We start from the raw sequence: 25,948 nt of genomic DNA, 5'->3' as shown, positions 1-25,948 counted from the left end.
TCTATTGTTAAAGGATAAGACTCTTTTTACTTTATGCTTTTGTTTCACCCTAATTGAGTTCTACGAAGTTGACTCATCGAAAAACAAACAATTAAATGACCTGCCCAAGGAAAAAGAGCAAACACGTTTTTCAAAAATCTTTTCCTTTTTTAATTTATTTATAAAACGCTCAATGCATGTGAATACAAAAAAAAGCTTAGTTACAGCTCTTTTCATTTTTTAACTAAGTATTATGTTCTGATTGTCAGTATATATTTGTTCAATAGAAACACCCGTCACTTGAAACAATAGAGGACTGTGTTCTGCAAAATTTGCGAGTCAAAAAAACCTACTAGATATCAAGACCACGATCTACTCTTTCTCAGTTTTACAAAGCAAACCGTCCATCCAAGTTGAAAAAATAATTAGTGCAAAATTCTTATTCACTAATGAGTTCAGCCAGGTGTGGACTTTCAGGCCAGGTACATGCCAATAGCCGATAGCTTGATAGCTGATAGCCTAGCTCTATATATAGTGTAGATCCTAGTGTAGATAGTAGATCTAGTATAGGTTCTAGTATAGGTTCTAGTGTAGATTCTAGTGTAGATAGTAGTGTAGATTCTAGTGTAGATAGTAGTATAGATTCTAGTGTAGATAGTAGTGTAGATTCTAGTGTAGATTCTAGTGTAGATTCTAGTGTAGATTCTAGTGTAGATTCTAGTGTAGATTCTAGTGTAGATTCTAGTGTAGATTCTAGTGTAGATTCTAGTGTAGATTCTAGTGTAGATTCTAGTGTAGATTCTAGTGTAGATTCTAGTGTAGATTCTAGTGTAGATTCTAGTGTAGATTGTAGTGTAGATTCTAGTGTAGATTCTAGTGTAGATTCTAGTGTAGATTCTAGTGTAGATTAATGTTATTTATTCGGTTTACACAGAAGTGTGGAAGAACCTAGACTGTTAGAAAATTATTTTGCCTCCTAGATAATTCTTGTGCTTGTTTGATTATGCAAAACCATTAAGTGCAACTGCTTTAATTTGTTGGCTTAGTTCTCTTTACAACATGAATATAATAGCAAAGCGGTTTTTTTAATTCATACAAAAACCATTTCTTTTGTTCAAAGCCACAGGTGTTGATATTGTACATTGAGTTTCTTTAGTTATGGTAATAAAAGTTTATAAAAAAATCTCTGCGTTTCTTGAATCTAAGTCAGTTCGGATGTATAAACTAAGAACATCTACAGAAAGAGAGGAAAAATCATAAAGTTATGTACTATTATACTGTGTATACTATACCGGCCGATCAAAAACCAGTCAGAACCGGTGATCTGAGAAAACAAAACAAAAAGCTCAGCAGATTTTGAGTATGTGCTGTGATCTTACATTTTATGTTTTGATGTATGGTGAATTGAGAGTTCCGGTTCGTTAATGGTAAAGATCATGGTGTGTGTTTCATCTTCGGGAAACAAGTTTCAGATATAAAGAGAGAGAAAGAGAGAGAGAGAGAGAGAAAGAGAGAGAGAGAGAAAGAGAGAGAGAGAGAGAGAATGATTATGTTTACTTCAAGAAAACTTATAAGTAGACGCCAGGAGCTATCGATGTGTTACTAATTATACAATCAAAGAGCAAACACGAAAACCTCAACAACAACAACAACAAAACTTTGAAAACTTTTTGATGGATATATAATGTAGTCATGATTACAAGCCTCAAATACATTAATGAGAAAAGTAGTTCAGATTCCTTACGACATGAAAAGCCAAAATTCGCACATTTAGAATCGGCTTACATGAACTAAGAAAAAATCATGGCGCGTGCCTGATGCCATTGTTTGAAACGCATATAATAAAGATGAATACATACATACATACATAGTTTATTCAAATCGCAAATAAATTATTGACAAATAGTAAAATACAAGTAAGAGCAGAGGCTAGCAAAAAGCGATACAAATAAGACAACAAAGCACAATAATAGGCGACTTGAAAGGAAGTTATGAGGTTATCCCTATGTGAAAACTCCCAAGAAAAACAAAACATGACAAAAATGCATTATAAAGAAAGACCCTAAGCAGCGTAATTAGCGAAAAATGCTCTATAAATGAAGTATAAGTATATGAATATGTACTAAATAAAGGAGAGACAAGCTCTCCGCCACCCTGAGCCCCACCCCCGCACGCGCACCCACCAGACAGATTATGAAGTCTGTCCGCCTGGTGAGCGCACGCGCGAGAAACCCAGAGCAACAGAGAACCCGTCTCCTCCTTAATCTAGACTCTACTAAAAAATATACTAATCGATGTGTACTGCAATATGTAAACATTAAACACCTAAGTGAGACTTCAATTTCTGCTTAAATGATCTAAACCCATCGGTTTCAACAATGTCTTTAGGTAGATCGTTCCACATATTAACAACTCTGACGAAAAAGGAGTATTTGTAGCAGTTAACTCTGGCTGCTTTAACATAAAGTTTGTAGGAATGATTAGCTCTGGTAGACGTAACTTTCGTAAATTCAAAAAAGTCACGGAAATTTAGAATACCTAAACCGAAAACTATTTTGTAACATTCAACTAGAGTTAGGTAGTCCCTGCGGGTCGAGAGAGTAGGCCACTTCAATATTTTACATCTTTCATCGTATGTCATTTCCCCTCTAGTTTGTCGAAGTGCTAGTCTGGAAGCTCTTCTTTGTACTTTTTCCAATGCAGTTATGTCTTTCACCAGGTGTGGACACCAAACGGGTGACGCATATTCATGGATTGGTCTTACAAGCGCGATATATAGCATCGAAAAGACTGTGGTATTGGCGGTGCCAACAGTTCGTAAAATAGTCCCTAGGACTTTGTTAGCTTTATTTACGGTGATGCCAATGTGTTCACTCCAGGATAGATTATTGGAGATAGTAACACCAAGATCTTTGAAACTATTAACGTCCTTTAAAGTCTCCCCTAAGATGTACTTCGGTTTGGACTTGTCGCGCAAGTGGGTTATACGCATAGATTCACATTTATCATTATTAAAGCGTAACTGCCATGTGCATGCCCATTCTCTAAGATGGTCTAGATCGTGTTGAAGAGCTAGTGTGTCTAGAACAGGGTCAATAAGCTGCCTGTAAATCTTGGTGTCGTCCGCGTACAGTTTCACATTAGAGGAAATGCGATCTGTGATATCGTTAATGTATAGCAAGAAGAGGATGGGACCTACGATTGTACCCTGAGGTGTTCCAGATACCACTGGAAGCCAGTTTGAACAAGTTCCTCTTATAACCACACGTTGGTGTCGATTAGTGAGAAAATATCTGAACCATAGAAGTAAGCTCCCACATATTCCGTACATGTTTAGTTTTAAGAGCAAGCGCTCGTGTGGCACGCTGTCAAAGGCTTTCGCCAGGTCGAGGAAGATTACGTCTGTAGGGATAGAAGAATTTCTTGACTTCGCCCAATCATTAACAGTAGATAGCAGTTGAGTTACAGTAGATCTTCCTTGAAGGTAACCAAACTGGTTGTCGTTTAATACGTTTAATTCACGCCAGAATTCAATAACATTGTTTTTGATAATTTTTTCACCAATTTTACATACAATAGATGTGAGTGAGATTGGGCGGTAATTTTCCCTAAGGTGTTTAGAACCTTTCTTGCTGATTGGCGTAACGTCCGCTATTTTCCAGTCGTTAGGTAGAGTACCAGATGTAAATGATTTGTTTAACAGTACTGTTATGGAAGGTGCCAGCATCAATGCGAACTCTTTCAGTATACGCGATGGAATGTAATCTGGCCCTGGGGATTTGTTAGGCTTCAGGCTCAGAAGATGTTTCTTGACTTCATTAGTAGAACAATAGATGTTTTCCAGTTTTTTGTCAACAATGCGGTTTAGTGACGGAAAAGTATCGTGGTTTTCCACAGTAAACACTGAAGAAAAGTACTCATTCATGCTACTAGCGATATCGTAGTCATCAGTTAAGATAGTGTCGTCGATTTTCAGCGATAGGAGATCGTTTAGATTTTACAAAGTTCCAGAAAGGCTTGGGGTTGTCTTCCTTTAAATCTTGTGCTAGATCGTTAATATACGCCCATCGAGCAAAGTTGCATTTCCGTTTGACTGTGTTGTTTAAACTACGGTACTTTACCCACAAATTCTCATCATTACGTCTTTTTGCTCTTTTGTAGAGTGACTTCTTCTTTTTACATAGTGTTATAAGTTCTTTTGATATCCATGGCGCATGGAGTTTCTTTTTAGGTTTCCGTTTCGGAATACACTCGTCTACAGCTGTGAACAGTAGATCTTTCCAGCAGGTCCAGTTGTAATCAATATTATCCTCCAGAAAAGCACAGTGCCACGGAATATAAGAAAGAAGTGAGCTCAGTGAATCCCAGTCAGCTTTCTTGTAGCAGTAGACATATTTTTGTGATTTACGTTGGGCATATGGTGATCCGAGTAGTGTGAATGTGATGGAGTTATGATCGGAAAATGGTTCACCAACCAGCAAATCATCAATAATATCGGGTGATGTAGAAAACACAAGGTCCAGCACGTTTCGGTCTCTGGTGAGTTCACATACTAGTTGAGTGAAAAAATTATCTTGTATAATATCTGTCAGTAAAGTGTAGTTTTCAGAATTTTTTAAAGGTCTAGAGTTAGTCCAATCGAATTCTGGTAGATTAAAATCTCCAACAAGTACGAGGTCAGTTGCGGAAATATCATTAAGAACGGCTTGTAAATCTTCAAGAGGCTTTGGGTCATTATTAGGAGGTCTATAAAAAACTCCTAATGTAATCCTGTGGTTATTAAGAAATATTATGTCAATGAAGATCATTTCGGAGTCACAACATGTTATCTCCCTTGATACAGCTTTAATATGATCTCGAACTGCGATAAGTACTCCTCCGCCAAAGCGACCATTATGCTTGCGGTCGTGCCTGAAAACTGTGTAATTTACAGGGAAAATTTCACTGTCAGCAATGGTGTTATCCAAGTGAGTTTCGGTTAGCACTATGATGTCGAAGGGCTTGTTCGAGACTTCGAGGTTCAGTATGCTAATTTTGTTAACAATACTTCGAGCGTTAGTATAAAAGATTGAAAGTTCAGTGTTTCTCTTTGGTGTTCCATGAGTATTCTGGTTACTTTCTTTTGATCTTGCGTGAGGTCCAGGGTTAGGAGCTGTTGAGTCTTTATCTTGGTTTTTATTGGGTCCAGGATTAGGATGGATTCCGATAAGAAGCGGCTTATGAGGCTGGAAGGTGGCAGAACTGTTGTTGTAGTATGAAATTCGACTTCTGCAAGTTATCCAACGGCTTTTTCTCGGTTCATGGTAGCTTGGGTTAGAGATTGAACCAATTTTAATCTCATGTGAAGTTGCGTAAAGCTTATATTGAAGCAATACAGCAAAAATAATAAAAGTTGTAAGAGCAGTAAAATTCATGTCCGCCATGGTTGAGTTCATCACATCTTCTCATAAGAATAATGATTAAGACATCAGTCAGGATATAAACCGCAGTATCGGAATGAATCCCTGGCCCAAAGAGTACATTATAGGATATTGATGAGAGTGGATTGATCATTTCGGCTAATCCAAAACGCTGAATGAGTACTAAATTTGCTTTTGGATAAAACCCAACAAACTGGAACTCTCAATTCACCATAATAATAATAATAATAACAGTACTTGTATAGCGCATTCTGCTACCTCAATGCGCTGTGGAGATAAAAACGAAAAATAATAAATAGTTCAGTCCAGCAAACAGGTTCAAAAGTTTTAAATTAAGTAGGCTGATTGAAAGAGTACAGTTTTCAGTAATGACTTAAATTCGGGAAGGCTGTCAGATTTCCTGATAGTGTCCGGTAGTGAGTTCCATAGTGTAGGACCAGCAACTGAGAAAGCACGGTCGCCATAATTTGAAGTGAAGGTACGAGGAACAGACAGTAGGCTTTGTTTAGATAATCTCAGTGAGCGTACAGGCTTGTGTTCTTGTAGGAGCGCGGAGACATAAGCAGGAGCAGAACCATGAAGAGCCTTGAAGGTAATCAGCAACAATTTGAAGATTATTCGCTCTTTAATCGGTAGCCAGTGGAGCTCTCGTAGAACTGGGCTGATGTGTTCAGTAGTTTTCGTTCTTGTGACAATCCTTGCAGCAGTATTTTGGATCCTCTGTAGTTTCTTGAATTGGTAGTCAGGAAGACCATAAAGAATACTATTACAGTGGTCAAGTTTTGACGATACAAAAGCGTGTATAAGACGTTCAGTCTCGGTCTTTCCAATGTAGTTACGTATTCGTCCAATATTGCGTATTCCCAGTGATGCTGATTTGCAAACATTATTCACGTGTGTTGTCAACTGAAGATGACTGTCGAGAACGACACCAAGATCACGAGCTTCAGCTTTTGGAGAAATGTCATTACCATTCAGGCTGACAGACAATGGCAGATGTTGACGGAAACGCGACGTGAAATGAAGAATGTCAGTTTTCCCATGGTTACATACTAGCTTGTTAGAGGACAACCAACGCAAAATGTCCTGGAGACAACACTCTAGAGATGACAAACCAGGGTCCCTGTTCTTGGGGTTTAAGGAGACATAGAGTTGGCTATCATCAGCATACAGCATGCAATCCAAACCGTGTTTTTTGATGACATCCTCTAATGGCGCAAAGTAAAGTGTAAAAAGCACAGGACCGAGCACGGACCCTTGTGGAACACCAGAAAGGAGGGGTCGACTGTCCGAGGTGACATTGTTAACCATGACAGCTTGAGACCGGTCGGTAAGATACGACTTAAACCATTTAAGCACAGTACCAACGATGCCGAATCTATGCTGAAGCCTGGAGAGAAGGATGATATGATCCAGTGTGTCAAATGCTGATGATAAATTCAGAAGGACGAGTACGACCTCTTGGTGACTATCAATCGATCGCAAAACATCGTTGAAAACGCGCAGAAGTGCGGTCTCTGTGCTATGGTTTGCACGGTATGCAGATTGCATTTTTGGTAACAGATCGTTATACTCAAGATGATCATTGAGTTGTGCGACCACTATGCGTTCCAAGGTCTTGGATAGAAAGGAGAGGTTTGCAATTGGTCGATAGTTAGAAAATTCCTCAGGGTCCAGCTTAGGCTTCTTCAGCGCCGGTCGAATGAGAGCTGTCTTGAAAGAGTCAGGAAAAATACCATGATCCAAGGATAAATTGATAAGATGATTAATAGCTGTAAGTAGTACATTCTGAGAGTCCTTAAAGAGACCAGTAGGAATTGGATCTAGTGGGCACGATTTCGATGCAGACTTGCAGATAACACGACTAATAAGATCTTTAGAAGTAGGTTGGAATTCACTGAAGTGTGATACACAGGTGCTGGAATCAGAAGCATCATTGTCCAGCTGGGCAGATGGTGGTATTTCATCCCAGAGCTTCTGTATTTTCGAAGAGAAATACAGAGAGAACTGTTGAGCTAGATCATGAAAAGATTCACATGTTGGCAGGGATGGAGCACGCCGTATATCAAATAGACCGTCAACAAGATGGAATAATTGTTTTTGGTCAGCCTCTATAATCTTAGACTTATAGAACTCAGACTTTGCTGCATTTATCTGTGAAAGATAGAGACGACATTGTTCTTTGTAGATCTGTCGGTGAACGTCTAGACGGGTTGAGAGGTATTTCCGCTCACACCGACGTTTCTTTCGTTTGGATTCACGCAATAAATCAGTGAACCAAGGAGCGTTTGGGCGTAAGATGACAATACGAGTGACTTTGGGCGCATGTTTGTCACCATACATCAAAACATAAAATGTAAGATCACAGCACATACTCAAGATCTTAGAAGATAATATAGGTAAGTTGTAGTGCTTGGGAACGAGGTTATTCCGGGCGAAAGCCCTTGGAATTAAATTCGGAAAAATTAATTTCCGACCTCGCTGGGATTCGAACCCACGACCTTCGGAATTGTACTACCGATGCTCTACCAGCTGAGCTAGAGGTCAGACTGAGAGCAGGCCGGGGTGAAATAGATGTTAGGTCGCGGTAATTATGATGCAAAGATGAGAGTATGTGGACCGCGTAGCACTAATGAAATAGTAGAAGATAATATAGGTAAGTTGTAGTGCTTGGGAACGAGGTAGTACAATTCCGAAGGTCGTGGGTTCGAATCCCAGCGAGGTCGGAAATTAATTTTTCCGAATTTAATTCCAAGGGCTTTCGCCCGGAATAACCTCGTTCCCAAGCACTACAACTTACCTATATTATCTTGTACTATTTCATTAGTGCCACGCGGTCCACATACTCTCATCTTATACTCAAAATCTGCTGAGCTTTTTGTTTTGTTTTCTCAGATCACCGGTTCTGACCGGTTTTTGATCGGCCGGTATAGTATACACAGTATAATAGTACATAACTTTATGATTTTTCCTCTCTTTCTGTAGATGTTCTTAGTTTATACCTCCGAACTGACTTAGATTCAAGAAACGCAGAGATTTTTTTGTGAGTGATAGACATGTGTTTATCATGATTAAATAACTAGGCGAGGCAGGATGTGCGGTGAGCATAGAAAGCAAGGGCTTCATAGTTGTCAGCCAGTTGTTCATGTTGTCAGCAAGCTAGCGTTCAAGAAATCAGCTTAGAAAAAAAATTTTTTTTTAATTTTTATTACTCTCTGTAACCCCCCCGGGGATATTGCAATTGGTCTCGCACAATAAATGACCCGAGTAACCCCAACGAGTGTTGTGTATTTAATAAACTTTTATTACCATAACTAAAGAAACTCAATGTACAATATCAACACCTGTGGCTTTGAACAAAAGAAATGGTTTTTGTATGAATTAAAAAAACCGCTTTGCTATTATATTCATGTTGTAAAGAGAACTAAGCCAACAAATTAAAGCAGTTGCACTTAATGGTTTTGCATAATCAAACAAGCACAAGAATTATCTAGGAGGCAAAATAATTTTCTAACAGTCTAGGTTCTTCCACACTTCTGTGTAAACCGAATAAATAACATTAATCTACACTAGAATCTACACTAGAATCTACACTAGAATCTACACTAGAATCTACACTAGAATCTACACTAGAATCTACACTAGAATCTACACTAGAATCTACACTAGAATCTACACTAGAATCTACACTAGAATCTACACTAGAATCTACACTACTATCTACACTAGAATCTATACTACTATCTACACTAGAATCTACACTACTATCTACACTAGAATCTACACTAGAACCTATACTAGAACCTATACTAGATCTACTATCTACACTAGGATCTACACTATATATAGAGCTAGGCTATCAGCTATCAAGCTATCGGCTATTGGCATGTACCTGGCCTGAAAGTCCACACCTGGCTGAACTCATTAGTGAATAAGAATTTTGCACTAATTATTTTTTCAACTTGGATGGACGGTTTGCTTTGTAAAACTGAGAAAGAGTAGATCGTGGTCTTGATATCTAGTAGGTTTTTTTGACTCGCAAATTTTGCAGAACACAGTCCTCTATTGTTTCAAGTGACGGGTGTTTCTATTGAACAAATATATACTGACAATCAGAACATAATACTTAGTTAAAAAATGAAAAGAGCTGTAACTAAGCTTTTTTTGTATTCACATGCATTGAGCGTTTTATAAATAAATTAAAAAAGGAAAAGATTTTTGAAAAACGTGTTTGCTCTTTTTCCTTGGGCAGGTCATTTAATTGTTTGTTTTTCGATGAGTCAACTTCGTAGAACTCAATTAGGGTGAAACAAAAGCATAAAGTAAAAAGAGTCTTATCCTTTAACAATAGGCTTTGTGACAGAAAAACTATATTTTATGAATAATTAGATCAGAACATTTTATTAGGATCAAACTTTGACGTAAAATATAGGATGTGGTGCAATCCAGCAAACTAAGAATAGACATGGCTAGAAACACGGGGTAGTAAGAATAGTCATGACGTCACCGTTATTACGGGTCCGGAGTAGGGTATGTGGGAGAGCACCGGTTCGCATCGGTGGCACCGGATGCAGAACTGTCATTTCATATCTAATACGTCTTGGTTCTAAAATTCAAAGGAAAAAGATTATCAAACTGTGAAATAAAATCCACCTGATAACACAAATGAAAATATGAAGAAAAAGAGTTGGGCATAAAATCTCAAAATCTTTGGTATTCAATATCTTATCGCGGTGGTAAGACAAAGGACAATATCCGTAGAACTCAATTAGGATGAAACAAAAGCCTAAACTAAGCCTTTAAGGCTTTGAGATAGAAAAACTATATTTTATGAATAATTAGAAACTTTCATTAGGATTAAACTTTGACGTAAAATATAGGATGTGGTGCAATCCAGTCAACTAAAAACATAAGAATAGCTATACAATACAATACAATACAATTTTATTTGGCACCTTATACTTAATAGTACATGAGTGTTTGATTCCAAATATATTATAGGTATATATATATACTATGTATTAGGTAATTTTCTTATTTCATTTTCACGTATCAGCATACATTGATGAATGTATGCTGATATGGCTCTTTGTAGAGACGCTGATTTTGAATTGATTAAGAACATAAAACGACTGTCAGCGCTCATATTGTTGAAATTAATGCTTGTGTTTTTTTCTATGAACTCTCTTAAGTCGTTTCTATGAGAGTCATATAGTGGACACCAAACTAGAAAGTGTTTTTCGTTTTCTACTCCCGACTTACACACTGGGCAAATCCTTTCACCGTAAATGAGATAAGGCCTCTTATACCTCCCCGTTTCTACTTCAAGCTTATGGTTGCTAATTCTTAATTTTGTAAGCGCCACTCCGTGCTTAATATTGGTGACTTGACTTAAATATTCTTCAAAGTTATAATCCGTTTTGAACTGACGAAAGACTCTGAGTTTATTTTTATGTCTGTCGTCTTTCCTTTCATCATTGTGGAGGTTACTCCATAAAATTTGCCTCTCAATGTCATATATTCTTTGCGTTATTATTTTTCCATATTCATACCATCTTGGAGAAAGTTCATTTTGTTTCATCCAAATTATCCCCAATCCGAGTTGTTCTAAAGTAGTTTTAATTTTTATGCTCCAAAAGGCTTTTTTAGCTTCATTTTTAATATCTTGGTAGACTTCGGCTGAAAGTTTTTTTGGGTGTAGTTCCGACTTTATAATTTTATACCAGAATTTAAAGCTTCTACTGCATGCTTTGCATTTTAGCGGAAACCTTCCTAACTCAGCTCTGCATGCAAGGTTACTAGCATTCTTTGTCACCTTGAGGAGCATTTTGCAAAATTTCAAATGAACAAGTTCCATGGGCTCTTGGTCTTTGGTGCTTAATGTTTCGATACCCCATATCTCACTTGCGTATAGAAGTATTGGCGTAACAAGCGAGTCAAACAGTTTTATAGTTAATTTGATATTGGGTGTGAAAAATTCACCCATTTGTTTTTTCATCTGAAATAGTGCCTTTAATGCAGCTTTTTTTAATTCTTGTTTTGCAAACGTAAAGTTTCCAAAGGTTGTAAAATTTAATCCGAAATATTTATATGATTTAACGTTTTCTAGTTTAAATTTGTTCAAATAGAATTGGAAGTTATTCATTGTCTTCCCTGTATTATTGAAAACCATCACTTTTGTCTTTGTTATATTAACTGTTAAGCCTGATTGTTCACAAAATGCCTCTAGCTTGTCGAGGTAGGCTTTAGGAGCAGTTACCGCCCTGCACGATCGATAGGCCCCACCATATTCATATGCGAATTGTGTGGATAGATTGATTTGTATGTACCCAAAGATCTGCATACAGCCGTTGATGACAAGGTCTTGTAAAATATAAAAGAAGAAGGAAAAGATGGCGGCCTTTAAAACGAAAAAGACGTCAATTGGCAGTAAAGTTTTACCGTCAAACGCTAATGAAAAAGATCCTGACTTTGTTTCGTACAAGGCACCGCGTTCTCTTATCATCAGCCCTGCGTTTGATCGCTTGAACGAGCCTTTAGGTACAGTAAATAGTCAAGACATTTCTACTGATACAAGAGAAGGGACACAGAAAGCCGGTCTATCAAACAGCACTAATGATCCTGCAGATTCTACTCTTCAATCACGTAACAAAACATCTCGAAGTGTTCGACAAGGCGAATGGACTTCCAGGAGGAGCTTAATAAAGGATTCTAACAATAACGTCCAGCGCATGAGATGCCAATTCATGGCCATGTTCAGTTTCGTATGCCTTTTATCGATAGGTTCGATATTGCTGACAATGCTTTTAATATTTGGAAAAGTTAAAGGAAACTGCTGTGCCGAGAGGATTAAAGGTATGCGAGACGATATTTTTATTTGATACATCCATTTCATCCTTTACATTCATTTGGGGCTAAGCCTGTTGCTTAAAATCATCAAATAATGACTTTATAAGATAGAAGAAGGTCAAGGCAAGTGCAGAGCTTAAAGCTATTGCACAAACCAAAAAACCATCCTTAATTACCGTCCACTAACCTCATTTATCCGTTCAATAGGCTGAAGATCTCTAGTCCGCTGACTAAATGTCGGAAAAATTACAATATCAAGGTTTACATTCTAGATTTGAACTGACTACCGACAAAGAATAAATCTACTGAATGTCGTACCACAGTTTTAATCCATGTCTTAGCATCATCTTTCACTCGAAACAAATCTATATTCAAAGGGAGTTGACTATAGCTATACTAGTACGTTTCTCTTGCCTTCTCGTTCAATTTCCTTTGTATTTAATCACTCCAACACTCCAATTATTATTTCAACACCAAGCATTTGTTCGCAACAGGTTTTCGTCCGATAACGAGTTTGAATCACTGCAATGTTCCATATTTAGTGTCGAGGTATTTGTTCGTATAAAATCGCTTAAGAAAACACTAAATGTACAAACAGATTCCTTTCAGCTAGAGGCAAAAGATAAATAACTTCTGCACAATTGATTCTAATTAAATTGATAATAAGATTACTTGATACCTTAGTAGAACCCCTTAATTATTGGCTATGATCACATACTCAAAATAACTATAACTTAAGTGGAGTATTTGCAGCTCGTCATTAGGTCAATGGAGAAAATATTTAGTGCGGAAGTCGGTATGAAATCGATTTTTAAAATCTGTCAATGAAAAATGTCGGGCAATTTTAATTGACTTAGATTATTAAATGGTATACAAGAATTCAAATCGCGATCATTAGAACGATGAATGATCCAACACTTAGTGATCAATAGATGATCAATAGATGCTTGGAGGTTTCAAAAGTCACCATGTTTCATCCAATCAAGCCCATGTTTCTTAGACTTGTTTTGTGGTGGGAGGCGGAATTATTTGCTCCACATCTTTGAATTATATGTCTTTTGAAATATATGTCTTAATCCGGCCTTCATTATTTGTGACCTGCGACGGGGGAGGAGTGGGGAGGGTGGGTCTCATTACATTTCTTGCGACGTCATAAGGATTAACTGATCTCCCCCATGAAAAATCATCAGATTTTGTACGTTCCTTACTCGACAATAGTGGTTGTTAATCTCTCATTGTGCTACTCCCGTCCCCCCTTAATAATACCTGTCATCAGTTATATGGTTGATCCATCCTCCAGTTCTCCAGTTCTCCAAAACCTTGTGATTCCCATAAATCCTACGACCCCCCCTCCCCCCCCCCCCCCCAATCCCCACCCATTTTATTACGTTTCTCCTTGACTTGGGCTAAACACTTCCAACATCGCTTTTTTATTGAATGATTGTATCTGATGGTTGTGTACATATTTGACAAAGACTCAGGCAAGATTACACTGTAAAGCATTAAAGGATTTATGGATTTACTAAGAAATCTATTCTTAGAACTCTTAATTAGTTGAGTGGAAGAAGTCACGAAATTCATATCACTAAACTAATTATAAAATCTTTAATAAGTGTCATGCTCTAGTATATCACCATCCAACACTTCTGATTGGATGGAGCCTTGGATACTCTCTCTGACCCTGATATCAGGTCAAGTTTACAAGCTATCGAGAATAGTCCTCTTCACGGTTCCCTGCGCCATCTTGAAAGGTAGCCGGGCCTTTGCATCGAAGCGAGAGGAACGGTGAGCTTGCAATGATAGAGACATGTGAATAATTGTCCAAGGTGTTAAAAAAGGTCTCTATCATTGCAAGCTCACGGTTCGTCTCGCTTCGATGCAAAGGCCCGGCTACCTTTCAAGATGGCACAGGGAACCGTGTGAAGGGGATTATTCATGGTTCCGACTCAGACCGTAGCAAACCAATCACAATTGCAGCAGTTTTTCAAGTGAAATGAAAATCTTGTCACAAAAACAACTACGCAGTATTCTATTTTTCTATTCTCTTCTATTTTCAAGTGATATTAAACAAAACGAAATTAATTGTCCGCGAACAAATCAGAGTTTTAACTTCCCAGATATATTCTAGTCGATTGGTTGAGATTATGGGACATAGCATGCGCAAAACTGGTAACTACGGGCAGCGCAACCATAAATTGGTTGAAGCTATTGTAATCAAATCAAAGACGATATCTTTTTCAATTATTAAAATACGTATCATCATACATTCCATGCAGGTGCTGCACCAGAGACCAATAAACAGACAGCTAATGAGAGTATGGACAGCAAGTTGAATGGCATGAAGAAGACAATCACAGTACTGGAACAGAAACTAACGACCTTGAATGTACTGGAACAGAAACTAACGACTTTGAACGTAAGCCGGTCCTGTCCACACCTATCCGAAAACGCGATTTTGTATTCCGTTTTCGAAGAAATTCTCATGTACACATAGTGCCTTTCGAATCTTCTTCGCCCGTCCACACGTATCCGTTTTCGAAAAGTTGCGTAAGTGGCCGGTATACTATTCACCGGATCTGAAGTGTAGAATGAAGGCCAATTCGCAAAAGGGAAAATTCCGTTTTCAAAAACATTCAAATACGTGTGGACGAGGCCTGAGTCAACACAAACAATGCTGAAATGATCGGGTGTCGTTAATGGCTTTATGTGCCAATTAAAGACCTGGTCTGGAAGCATAAAAGCTTACGTCATAATGCTATCTTTAAAGTTTACTCTTGATGTAATGAACCACAGGCGGCCCAGAGTTAACGCTAATGGCTTTGAGCGCATACTCACTCCTTTCCATGTGGGATGTGTTTAGTAAAACTAAACGGAACGTGGATCATAGTAAATTTGACCTGCTTCAATTATCTGCTACACACAGTAGATGTCTATTGACTGTCTAGTGCCTACTAGTGTCTATTATGCCTATTTATACACAATAGATGTGTATATTCTGCATCATATCGCAGCTTACTAGTAGCATACACACAGTCTACTCTAGTGAATGATGTCAAAAAGTAAAACTTCGAACGACAAGGACGTTTTGTCACCTAAAAGCAAGTATGAATATGCTGGAAAATACGCGAAAGAAAAGCGTAATGAGAGCAAAGAAGGAAGGAAAGAGTGGAACTAAATCTGCCATAGTTTAATGTAATCCATACTAGTTTCCAAGCCTCTAGATATGTTGGCACTCACACGGTTTTGGTTAGACTACCTGTGTTCTTTTTGTACGTTTATGGTCGTTTATAGCTGTGAATGCCCTCGAGAACTGAGCTCGGATCGATTTCGGATCTATCTAAACTAGATCGATCTAAAATGGACCTAAAGTGTGAACGAGCTCCAAGAATTCGATCTGAGTCGATCGCGATCGATCTGAACTGAATTTAGTTTAAACGTAAAAGGTTTCTATAGACCCCTTGGAGCACTTTGAAATGCAGCTCAATCTAGGTGACAAAACAATAGGTTCAAGTCCTCAGGAGACTGGATTTCTTTACTTTAAGAATTTACCCCACCCCTCCCTCCCCTACATAATGAACAATCATTTAGCGTGGGTCATGTGTTGCAAACGCACTGATGGCACGACAGCGCATGCGTTACAAATAACTAATCGATTAACGTGGTTTTCGTTTAACAGGAAGAAAAGATTCAAGAGACCCTCAAGGTAAGAGTAGAAGAAAAACAAAAGATATCATGCACTTTTACCAATTCAGACAATAGTTAATCATCTCTTGGATGAACGACCTAAGCTGCAAGCTAGCAGTGTCACCTGTATTACTTGGACCTGTCTCACGCAACATCCGATTGTTTCATGATGAATTTTCCTGTGAATCAGGTTAATTCAATCGCTTTATGATGAGTTAATAAGAACTTTTACTTTTTTTTTTTTTGTTTTGTAATTCTCATGGGTATTAACATGACTGCCGCGTAATGAAGGTCCACATATTGGGTTGTTTCAGGTGCATGTATTCACCTTTGTTTGTTTGTTTTTGATTGCAGATTCAGTCATTGCAGCAAAAGTATGACAAACTGGAAAAAGAGTTTCACGCCCTGAAACAACAGGTGAAAACGTTTCCTATCAAAACAAATATATTTACGTTACTGCCGTAGAATCCCGGCCATATGCCCTGGCCTCGATCATACAAATTTCATAGGGGTCTTTTAATGAACTTATGACCGGGTTGGGGGGAGGGGGGTTATATTATATCTAGGATGGCTCATAATTTAAACATGCGCAATGACAGCAAGTACCTATAACTAGCCTGTTCACTTGTCAAATCATGCAGAATACAGTGGATATTAGCCATTCCGAGTTTAAGGAAAAAACTGGGTCGAGTTAGCATTGCAATGCATTTTGGGACATTTTAGGGAACACGATAGACGCCATCTTGGAAATATGTCCTATAACATAACCCCACAATGCACTGCAATGTCAGTTAATTCGTCCCAGTGTTTTCCTCGACTTAGGGATAATTAATAGAAGAAAGTGAATACCGAGACAATAAATAACAATCCTGGCTGCTTCGAATTCTCTATCACATCTACAGGTAGAACTAAATCAGATGGCTTTGACCAACACATCAACAAAGGATTGCTGCCTTCAAGCAACTACAGATATCATCAACCTCAAAAACAAGGTATATACTGGTATTCAGAACGTCATCAGATAACGAATAGAGCGTTTGCACTCACGTGACTAGGCAGCCATATTGCTGTACCAAACAACAGAAACTTTCTGCACAGTTTTGTTTCTTCATAAAATAGAGTTCAATTCCCCGAGGTTAGAATACCAACATGGCCCCTGTGACGTCACGTGAAAACGCGAATAAGATACAACAGTTTCAGAATATATACCGTCAATATACCGTCCAACCATTCTCTTTCTGACTTCATTGTTTTCGGTCTTTCTTTGGTAAACGGCAACAATGATTGTCACAAGACCAAAGAAATGCGGCTTATTCACCTATGGGCACTCTTAGTCCCAACGGGATTCATGAACGCTTTGCGTTCAACTAACCCTTTCTTTTGTCTTTTGATTCTTTGTTTTTGTTTCCTTGCCTACCTTGTTCTCATTGGTTTCTTTTGTCTTATTCTATCATATAAACACTCCTTTCTACCACCTCTTTCTCTTTTACTCCGACGAAGGACTAGCATCCGAAACGTCAGTAAGTTTTTTATCTTTTCACGGTGTATAATTTACCTTTTTATCATTACTATTCGTCAAATTAGTTTTTTTCCAAACAGCCTACAAAATGTTATATTTACTCGTGACACACCATGGAATATCCCATTTGTCATTTGTCACGGGGCTGCACGGCGGTACTCCATCAAAAGAGGGAGCTTATAACATTGAGGGTCTCACTTTCACACTGAGAAAGTGGGGTTATATGCTAAGGGAGGGGGGGGGGGGGCTTATAACCGGAATTTCTGTGTGACATCACGTCTATTTATTATCATAATTCAAATATGCGGAATGACAGCAAGTACCTACTAGCTGTTTACTTGTCAAATCATGCAGGAATACAGTGGATATTAACTTTTCTTAGGTTAAGGAAAAAACTGGGTCGAGTTAGCATTGCAATGCATTTTGGAGCGGTTTTAGGGGACGAAAGAGACAGCAATTCGCCCTGCTTTTTCCTCGACCTCGGAATGGCTAATTGAAGAAAGTGAATACCGAGACAATAAATAACAATCCTGGCTGCTTCGAATTCTCTATCACATCTACAGGTAAAACTAAATCAGATGGCTTTGACCAACACATCGACAAAGGATTGCTGTCTTCAAGCAACTAAAGATATCATCAACCTCAAAAACAAGGTATACTGGCATTGAAAACATTATCAGATATCGAATAGAGCGTTTGTACTTACGTGACAAGGCAGCCATATTGGTGTACCAAACAATAGAAATTTTCAGCACAGTTTTTGCATAAAAATAGAGTTCCACTCCCGGAGGCTAGAAAATGTATTGTTTTGGTACACCAACATGGACGCTGTGACGTCACGTGAAAACGCTTTAAAGAATAAGATACAACAGTTCAGGTCAAACTGTCGAACTTAACTTGAGCCGAACATAATTGAAACAATAGATAACAAGGCGGTATAATTTTATGTATTTAGGTTCGGCTCATGTGAAGTTAGACGTTTGACCCGACCCTGTTAGTGTAATAACATATGAACAACGAAAAATATAAGATATATAGAGGATATTGGGCGCGCAAAAATACGAAATTTATCTTCGAGTGTTGAAAAGATCTCTCACGAATGAGCGCGTTCGTATCTGCAAAGAGAAATATAGGTATTTTATAGATAATTATATGATAAGAAAATTCATTTGTCTGTATAAGATCCTTTTTAATATTATAGCCTATCAATTTTTATTCTTTTGTAGCTGAATATAACGACATTTGAAATGAGATCAACGGACCAGACTTTGCACAATACCATAATGCATATCAACACTTCTCTTACCGATCAGGTACGAAAACATATGAAAAATATTTTGAATAAGAAATACTGAGATCAGAAAGACACATGGGAAACTGAACACAAGCAAAGATTGGACGACGTGGCTTGTCAATTACACCTTATACATACCAAACACGTGTCAGCACCTTTGAGTATTACGTAGAAAAGAACGCTATATAAACCACTTTCAATCATTAACTAAATCATTCGATTCTTGGGTTAATTCTTTTTCTCCTCGTACTACAACAACAACAACAATTTTTTTTAGAACCAGATTTGAATACAATATATATAAGCAAGAAAAAATATTGAAACTTAGCCAAAATTGGGTACAAGCTCGATTACAATAACCTTATCTCTAACCAGGTAATCATCTGTATAGAGGCTTTGCATCATCACGTGATGGCAGCTATGAGATGGCAGGAACAAGACGACACAATTGTTTTACATGAGAAAGAATTCAATTCTCCAGAGCAAAGGGATTTTATTGTTCTGCCATCTAATCACAGGTAGTCCAAGCTGTATTATGGGCGAGGGCACGTGATGGTGCAAAGCCTCTATTGATTGTAAATGGTCGGGGACAACTGACTGAAATCCAAAGTAGTATCATGTAAGGTTTTGAGCTTTAATTTGTATTTCCAAACAGCCTATAAAATGTTATATATACTCGTGACACCCCATGGAATGTCCCGCTTGACACTTGTATATTTTTTGTATACCCACACTTCCTTTCTATATTTCATCCCATGAAACTTATATAGAAAATACAAATGCGTAGATTCAATGCGTAGCGCATGATGGAAAGGAAGAATGGAATACCGCTTTCCTGAATTCTGATTGGCTGTATTTTCTACGGTTTGGGATAAATACCTGAATTTAATGTGTGTTTTTATTTTACTAGATTTTAAACGTCAGTAAGCAAGAAGGGCCAATTGGTCCTCCAGGGTCGCAAGGTCCACCGGGATCACAGGGATCACAGGGACCCCCAGGAATTCAGGCACCTGTAACGAGTGGTGGAGCTAACTTTAGCTTATGTCAGTTTAAGATTGCGACAAGTACACCGGTCACAGCGGACAGACTGGCAGAAACTGATCTCATATGGATGGAACCTAGTGTGAGTACTGTTCACTAGCCAACCAAACGGCCGACTAATACAACCCCAATCGACCGTACGACTAATTAAACGACCAGACTATTAAACGTTTCACCTAAGTATCCATACACTCATCTACCCACACAACCAATCCATCATGAACACACAACAAACTAACCATTCTACGGACAAACAAACAACCGATCAGCCCATTTACCTATACTCCCCTGTAGACACGTCACTCACCCACCCGCCCATTCAACTGGCATCCCATCAACCAATCAAACAACAAACTAGCTCATTCAGCGCTCGCCTATCACCAATGCGACCCGTGTTCGATCCGAGTAGAGTTGTTTGTTGGTTCTCTCCTGTGCTTCGAGGGTTTTTCTTCAGGTTCTCCTGTTTTCCTCCCTCGGCAAAGATCAACTTCTAAAATCGATTTAACAAATCGAAGTCAATTTTCTATGGGTCTGTACTGTAACACGAAATGACGTCAAAAATGATCCAAACTCGACAAGTCAGCTCACTGCAAAAATTGGATCATTTTTGAAGTCATTTCATATTCGAATACAGTACAGACCCATAGAAAGCTGACTTCGATTTGTTAATAATCGAAAAAATTTAACAAAAAGACAAGTAAATAGTTTGAAAAAGTCGTTTCATCCGCTCGCTCAGTGCGCGTGATGGATGTCGTAAGCACAAGCAGGTCTAGCCTCTAATCGACAATGATTCTAAGCCAATCAGCGAGCGGGAAATTTCCAAGTTATGGTAAAAATCAATTTCGATAGAATGAGGGCCCCAGGCTAATTAGCCACTGGCAATTATTAGTGCTACCCTCGTAAAAGAAGGATGATTTTCTACATTTTAGTGCCAACCAACCACAAGCAAGAGAAAATGTTCTTTTTTTAAATTCTATTTTTAGTAACAAATTAATGTCGTTGACTTTTCCAGGGTAAAAGAATTGTCGGTGCTACATGTTCAACAAATGCTGCTCTAGAGTACAATTTCAACTCGTATACAAAACCTAGCGGTGAGCGACTTTACCGATGCATGTGCAAAGGACAGTCATCCAAGTTTTTCTCGAGTACGGGCAAGATGTACTGCTATCTTAACTACTGGGAGTGTCCGCTGAACTGATCCACATCTAGGGATGGTAGTCTTGAAGGAATGAAATGGAATACAGAAGATACTATGAGGATTAATTCTGTATGGAAGATATTGTAAGAGCACGTCGTAGCAATAGACAGTTTTAGATTGACGTTTTTAATTTTCTTCCCGCAAATAGCAAACGTGACCACGGTGGTATCGTTTTCCTGTATTTTACTTTAGCTTTTGCAAACCTTCTCACCACATACGTCTTTCGTTGTTCTATAGCGCATGCAGTAAAACCATGAAATAAAAACAAAGTTGATACTGACAAATAGTAGCTATTTAGTGACTAATAGTTGCTGTCATCCAACCAGAATCGAACATTTACTACGCCATATACAAATACACAAGAGACCATTTGTGTCTTTTGTGTAAAGAATGTTCTGGTTGAGTGATACGAACTATCAGTCACTAAATAGCTAATATTTGTCAGTATCAACTTTGATTTTATTTCATGGTTTTACTGTATGCGCTCTACTACTTCAGTGGATTTTTTTGCGATTCCTTTTCAGTAATTCAAAATAATTTTTCACTGGTCAACTGACGTTTCACGTTTGCCGTGAACATAAATCTAAAACTCTAATGAAACTGGAAGAACGTCAAATCGCAAGTAATAATATTTATGCATATTTAGTGTTATTTTGTGTCTAAGCAATAATTTTTTCAGTTATAAATTTTTACTATACACGCTTACGGAAGGTGCACCGTAAACAATACTCCAGTTTCCATTTTGTGCAGCATATTCACGTGTTCCAGTCAAGGTGCATGGAATTATCTCAATTTGTAGCGTTTAGTTGAAGTTGTGCACTTTTTACTTTAGCGTTGAGGGTAACCCTGAGAAAATAAGTCTGTAATCACACAGCGGTAATTTGGAACTTGAAAATGATTGGTTTATGTAAGTGCGTCTGCTAGTCTATGCATTTTTATGAACTGGTATTGATGAAAGTGCGCATGCTCACAAGATCTATTTGTGGAAGTGCGCGTGAATGGAACAGTCCATTTATGACAATGCTCATATCATGCTAATGAGCATGCTCAGGACTGTTTTCGCTGTTCAACCATTGCGCGTACATGCTCATGGTATATTATCTATTGTTGCTAATGCGTATGATATGCATTAGAATGATAATTATAATCTAATTTTTAATGAGCATGCGCACAGAATGCGGGTTGGGCAAACACACTAAACAAAAAGTGTGCATTATATATATATATATATCTAACCTGTTTTATGAAAAGGTAACCCCCCACCCCCCTAACATGAGCTTGGTTAGGTGGTCAGGATTTCACACTAGAATGCTTTCCAAGTGAAAGGTCAATTCCTGTTTTGGCGCCTTGTGCACACCCCTAGCTCCGCCCTACCTTCCCTCCCCCCCACCCCCCCCCCCCCCCCACCCTCCACCCTTGGTGCCAAAATGTCAGCCATCTATATAGCACTAATGGGTCTCTCACCTTAATGATCTTGTCACTTTTTCAGGTGCGCATGCACTGACTGAGTGTTGGGCCTGGGAAAACAAAAACAAAAATCAAAAACAAAACAAAGCCTTAAGCCAAGCTTGGCGCTGAGAGTGGAACGCTTTGCAGAGGCAGTGGGGAAGTGTTGACGTCAGAACTAGGCTTGGCTGAGCTGATTCTATGCCTTTGAAGAGTACAATATTTCGTCAATCAAATGGCATAGCATGCAAATGCTTGGAGACCAACAACCAAACAAGAATACTTAAAAAGCTGCAACCCACATAAAGGAACCAATTATTGTTTTGGCCAGCCATGCATGGCCCAATTGGCTTATTCATGCAAATTTACTGATAGAAAATCATCTATTCTGGGTAAAAAATGAAGAAATCAAACATGGATTTAAAAAAGGGCAGCTCTAGAGGAAACCCCTTCAGCCTTAACTGCACTCGAATGCCTCAAAGTAGGTTTGGAATTCTAAAATCAAACCGAATTCCTGACACCCTAGGCTCTTTCGGGCAAGTCCTGGACCAAGAGTGAAGAGTAAGTTCTGGGGGGGATGGGCATCCCAGCATAGTGACCTTCTTAAAAAACAGGTTAGATATATATATATATATATATATATAACATGAAAATATACTAGATGTAAATGATACCAGAGGTTACGTAATCATGACTAGATTGTGTTGACATGATCCTAAGCCATTCTTAGGATCCATTACGTAGATAGATAGATAAGAAGCTTAATCATTCGCTATTTATTAGACATTCATACGTAGGTATATACGAAATACTTTTCTGCCGCAGTTTGTAAAAATTTGTCTCTACAATTAATTACAATTAAACTACAGGTGTTTACAGCTTGATGCCCGGGTCATGTTTAATTAATGTTAGACACACAGAAGCTGAAAAACTTTGTCTTGCATTGTTTGTGTTCTTCTTCCAGTTGACATGCGCCACTAGGAAATATCGTGCTTCTGCACATGAAGTGTACGCATGTCATTCAATGTGCACATAGCGTAGTCTTATCCTGTGATTAGGATATGTATCTGGTTGTATTACATTGTTTGTTTTCTTCTTGACATGCGGCGCCACTCGGGAATATTGTTCTTCTGTCTACGTGTACGCATTTCACACGCACATCCCGTAGTTTTATCCTGTGATTAGAATATGTATCTGGTTGTATTACATTGTTTGTTTTCTTCTTGACATGCGGCGCCACTCGGGAATATCGTTCTTCTGAGCATGACGTGTGTGCACTTAATGTCGGATCCTGTAGTTATGTCCCGGCTGCATCTTGATTAGGAATGAAGTTGTAATTTATATCTGCACGTGTATCTAGTTTAGGGATTGTAGGGGTGGTTCGTATCGCAAAGTATGTGTCTTTGTTAATTGGTTTACGCCGGTTATATATCCCTTCTTCTGAACATGACGCATGCGCATTTAAAGTACAGTTCCTGCATTAAGACCATTCTCTATGTTGCAAGCCTGAATAAAAGCTACGGACGTATGACCTTATAGCGATAGATATTATTATATGTAGTTAGAGCTGTAAATAAGAACAAAAAGAAAAAGAAAAGGAAAGAGGAAACCAGAATCAAGCCCGTCACGAGACCAATTAGTAAATCTCCGTAACTATACTTTTACGTTATGTCAATACCATTCAACCAGAGTGAAGTTGGTGTCAGGTTTTAGAGTCAGATTTTTGAGTCAGATTTTCGGATCTAGTGTCAGATTTTTTCCGGGGGGCGTCACATCATGTTGAACACAAAGTGCTCTATATTCGTAGAAACGCTTTTATTTACTATTAAACCCACACCATGCTTTACTCACACGAAATTCCTATACATTCGTTGTCTTCGTGGATCGAAACACTCACCTCAAATAAAATAAACAGCGGTTTCAGATTTTTTGAGCTGTTTTATCTACTATCAACGGGCTTCATGCCACAAATACTTCGAGTACCGCTCCCATATATCGGGTTACTGAACCCTTTTATTTCAAAATGTTGACGCACTTTTTCTTAACGAAAAATATCCATGCTTTACGTCGAAGTACCCAAGCCGTAGTTTGGTGTCCAAATAAACTGTCCATGAAGCAGTACACATAAAAGCATTAAGAAATATCACTTGTTGTCAGATTTTTGAGTCAGATTTTTCTGTCACGCCGCGTGAGAGAGTGATCAGCAAAATTATCTTTTCAACCATTATATTTTTCTTGAATTTTGACATCTCCCAACAAGCGTCATTTCCACGGGATCTTCATGAACGCATTCGGAATTCAAAATCTAGTCTCCCGAAGAAATATCACTTGTTGTCAGATTTTTGAGTCAGATTTTTCTGTCACGCCGCTTGAAAGAGTGATCATGTTACAGCGGATTTCACGATTACAAAATTATCTTTTCAACCATTATATTTTTCTTGAATTTTGACATCTCCCAACAAGCGTCATTTCCACGGGATCTTCATGAACGCATTCGGAATTCAAAATCTAGTCTCCCGAAGAAATATCACTTGTTGTCAGATTTTTGAGTCAGATTTTTCTGTCACGCCGCTTGAAAGAGTGATCATGTTACAGCGGATTTCACGATTACAAAATTATCTTTTCAACCATTATATTTTTCTTGAATTTTGACATCTCCCAACAAGCGTCATTTCCACGGGATCTTCATGAACGCATTCGGAAGTCAAAATCTAGTCTCCCGAAGAAATATCACTTGTTGTCAGATTTTTGAGTCAGATCTTTCTGTCACGCCGCTTGAAAGAGTGATCATGTTACAGCGGATTTCACGATTACAAAATTATCTTTTCAACCATTATATTTTTCTTGAATTTTGACATCTCCCAACAAGCGTCATTTCCACGGGATCTTCATGAACGCATTCGGAAGTCAAAATCTAGTCTCCCGAAGAAATATCACTTGTTGTCAGATTTTTGAGTCAGATTTTTCTGTCACGCCGCTTGAAAGAGTGATCATGTTACAGCGGATTTCACGATTACAAAATTATCTTTTCAACCATTATATTTTTCTTGAATTTTGACATCTCCCAACAAGCGTCATTTCCACGGGATCTTCATGAACGCATTCGGAAGTCAAAATCTGACAACAAGTGATATTTCTTCGGGAGACTAGATTTTGACTTCTGAATGCGTTCATGAAGATCCCGTGGAAATGACGCTTGTTGGGAGATGTCAAAATTCAAGAAAAATATAATGGTTGAAAAGATAATTTTGTAATCGTGAAATCCGCTGTAACATGATCACTCTTTCAAGCGGCGTGACAGAAAAATCTGACTCAAAAATCTGACAACAAGTGATATTTCTTCGGGAGACTAGATTTTGAATTCCGAATGCGTTCATGAAGATCCCGTAGAAATGACGCTTGTTGGGAGATGTCAAAATTCAAAAAAAATATAATGGTTGAAAAGATAATTTTGTAATCGTGAAATCCGCTGTAACATGATCACTCTTTCAAGCGGCGTGACAGAAAAATCTGACTCA

The 25,948-nt window shown here is 38.3% G+C and overlaps 1 protein-coding gene across 1 annotated transcript; it reads left to right on the top strand.

Annotated features, from left to right (window-relative positions):
* The first annotated feature begins 11,514 nt into the window (after positions 1–11,514).
* LOC116293655 (uncharacterized) lies at positions 11,515–22,360 on the top strand. The gene is made up of 9 exons (XM_089024134.1): positions 11,515–12,254; positions 14,525–14,664; positions 15,925–15,951; positions 16,287–16,349; positions 16,835–16,924; positions 18,015–18,104; positions 18,678–18,764; positions 19,656–19,868; positions 20,799–22,360. The coding sequence occupies exons 1-9, from the start codon at positions 11,792–11,794 to the stop codon at positions 20,982–20,984; spliced, it is 1,359 nt and encodes a 452-aa protein (XP_088880260.1). The 5' UTR covers positions 11,515–11,791; the 3' UTR covers positions 20,985–22,360.
* Positions 22,361–25,948: the final 3,588 nt, after the last annotated feature.

Source organism: Actinia tenebrosa, unplaced genomic scaffold (genome assembly GCF_029948245.1).
Source record: "Actinia tenebrosa isolate PJP-AT-01 unplaced genomic scaffold, QUT_ActTen_1.0 PGA_scaffold8__29_contigs__length_14323225, whole genome shotgun sequence".
NCBI classification, from domain to species: Eukaryota; Metazoa; Cnidaria; class Anthozoa; order Actiniaria; family Actiniidae; genus Actinia; species Actinia tenebrosa.
Note: the sequence above shows the minus strand (reverse complement) of the source record. Positions and strands in the feature narration are given on the sequence as shown.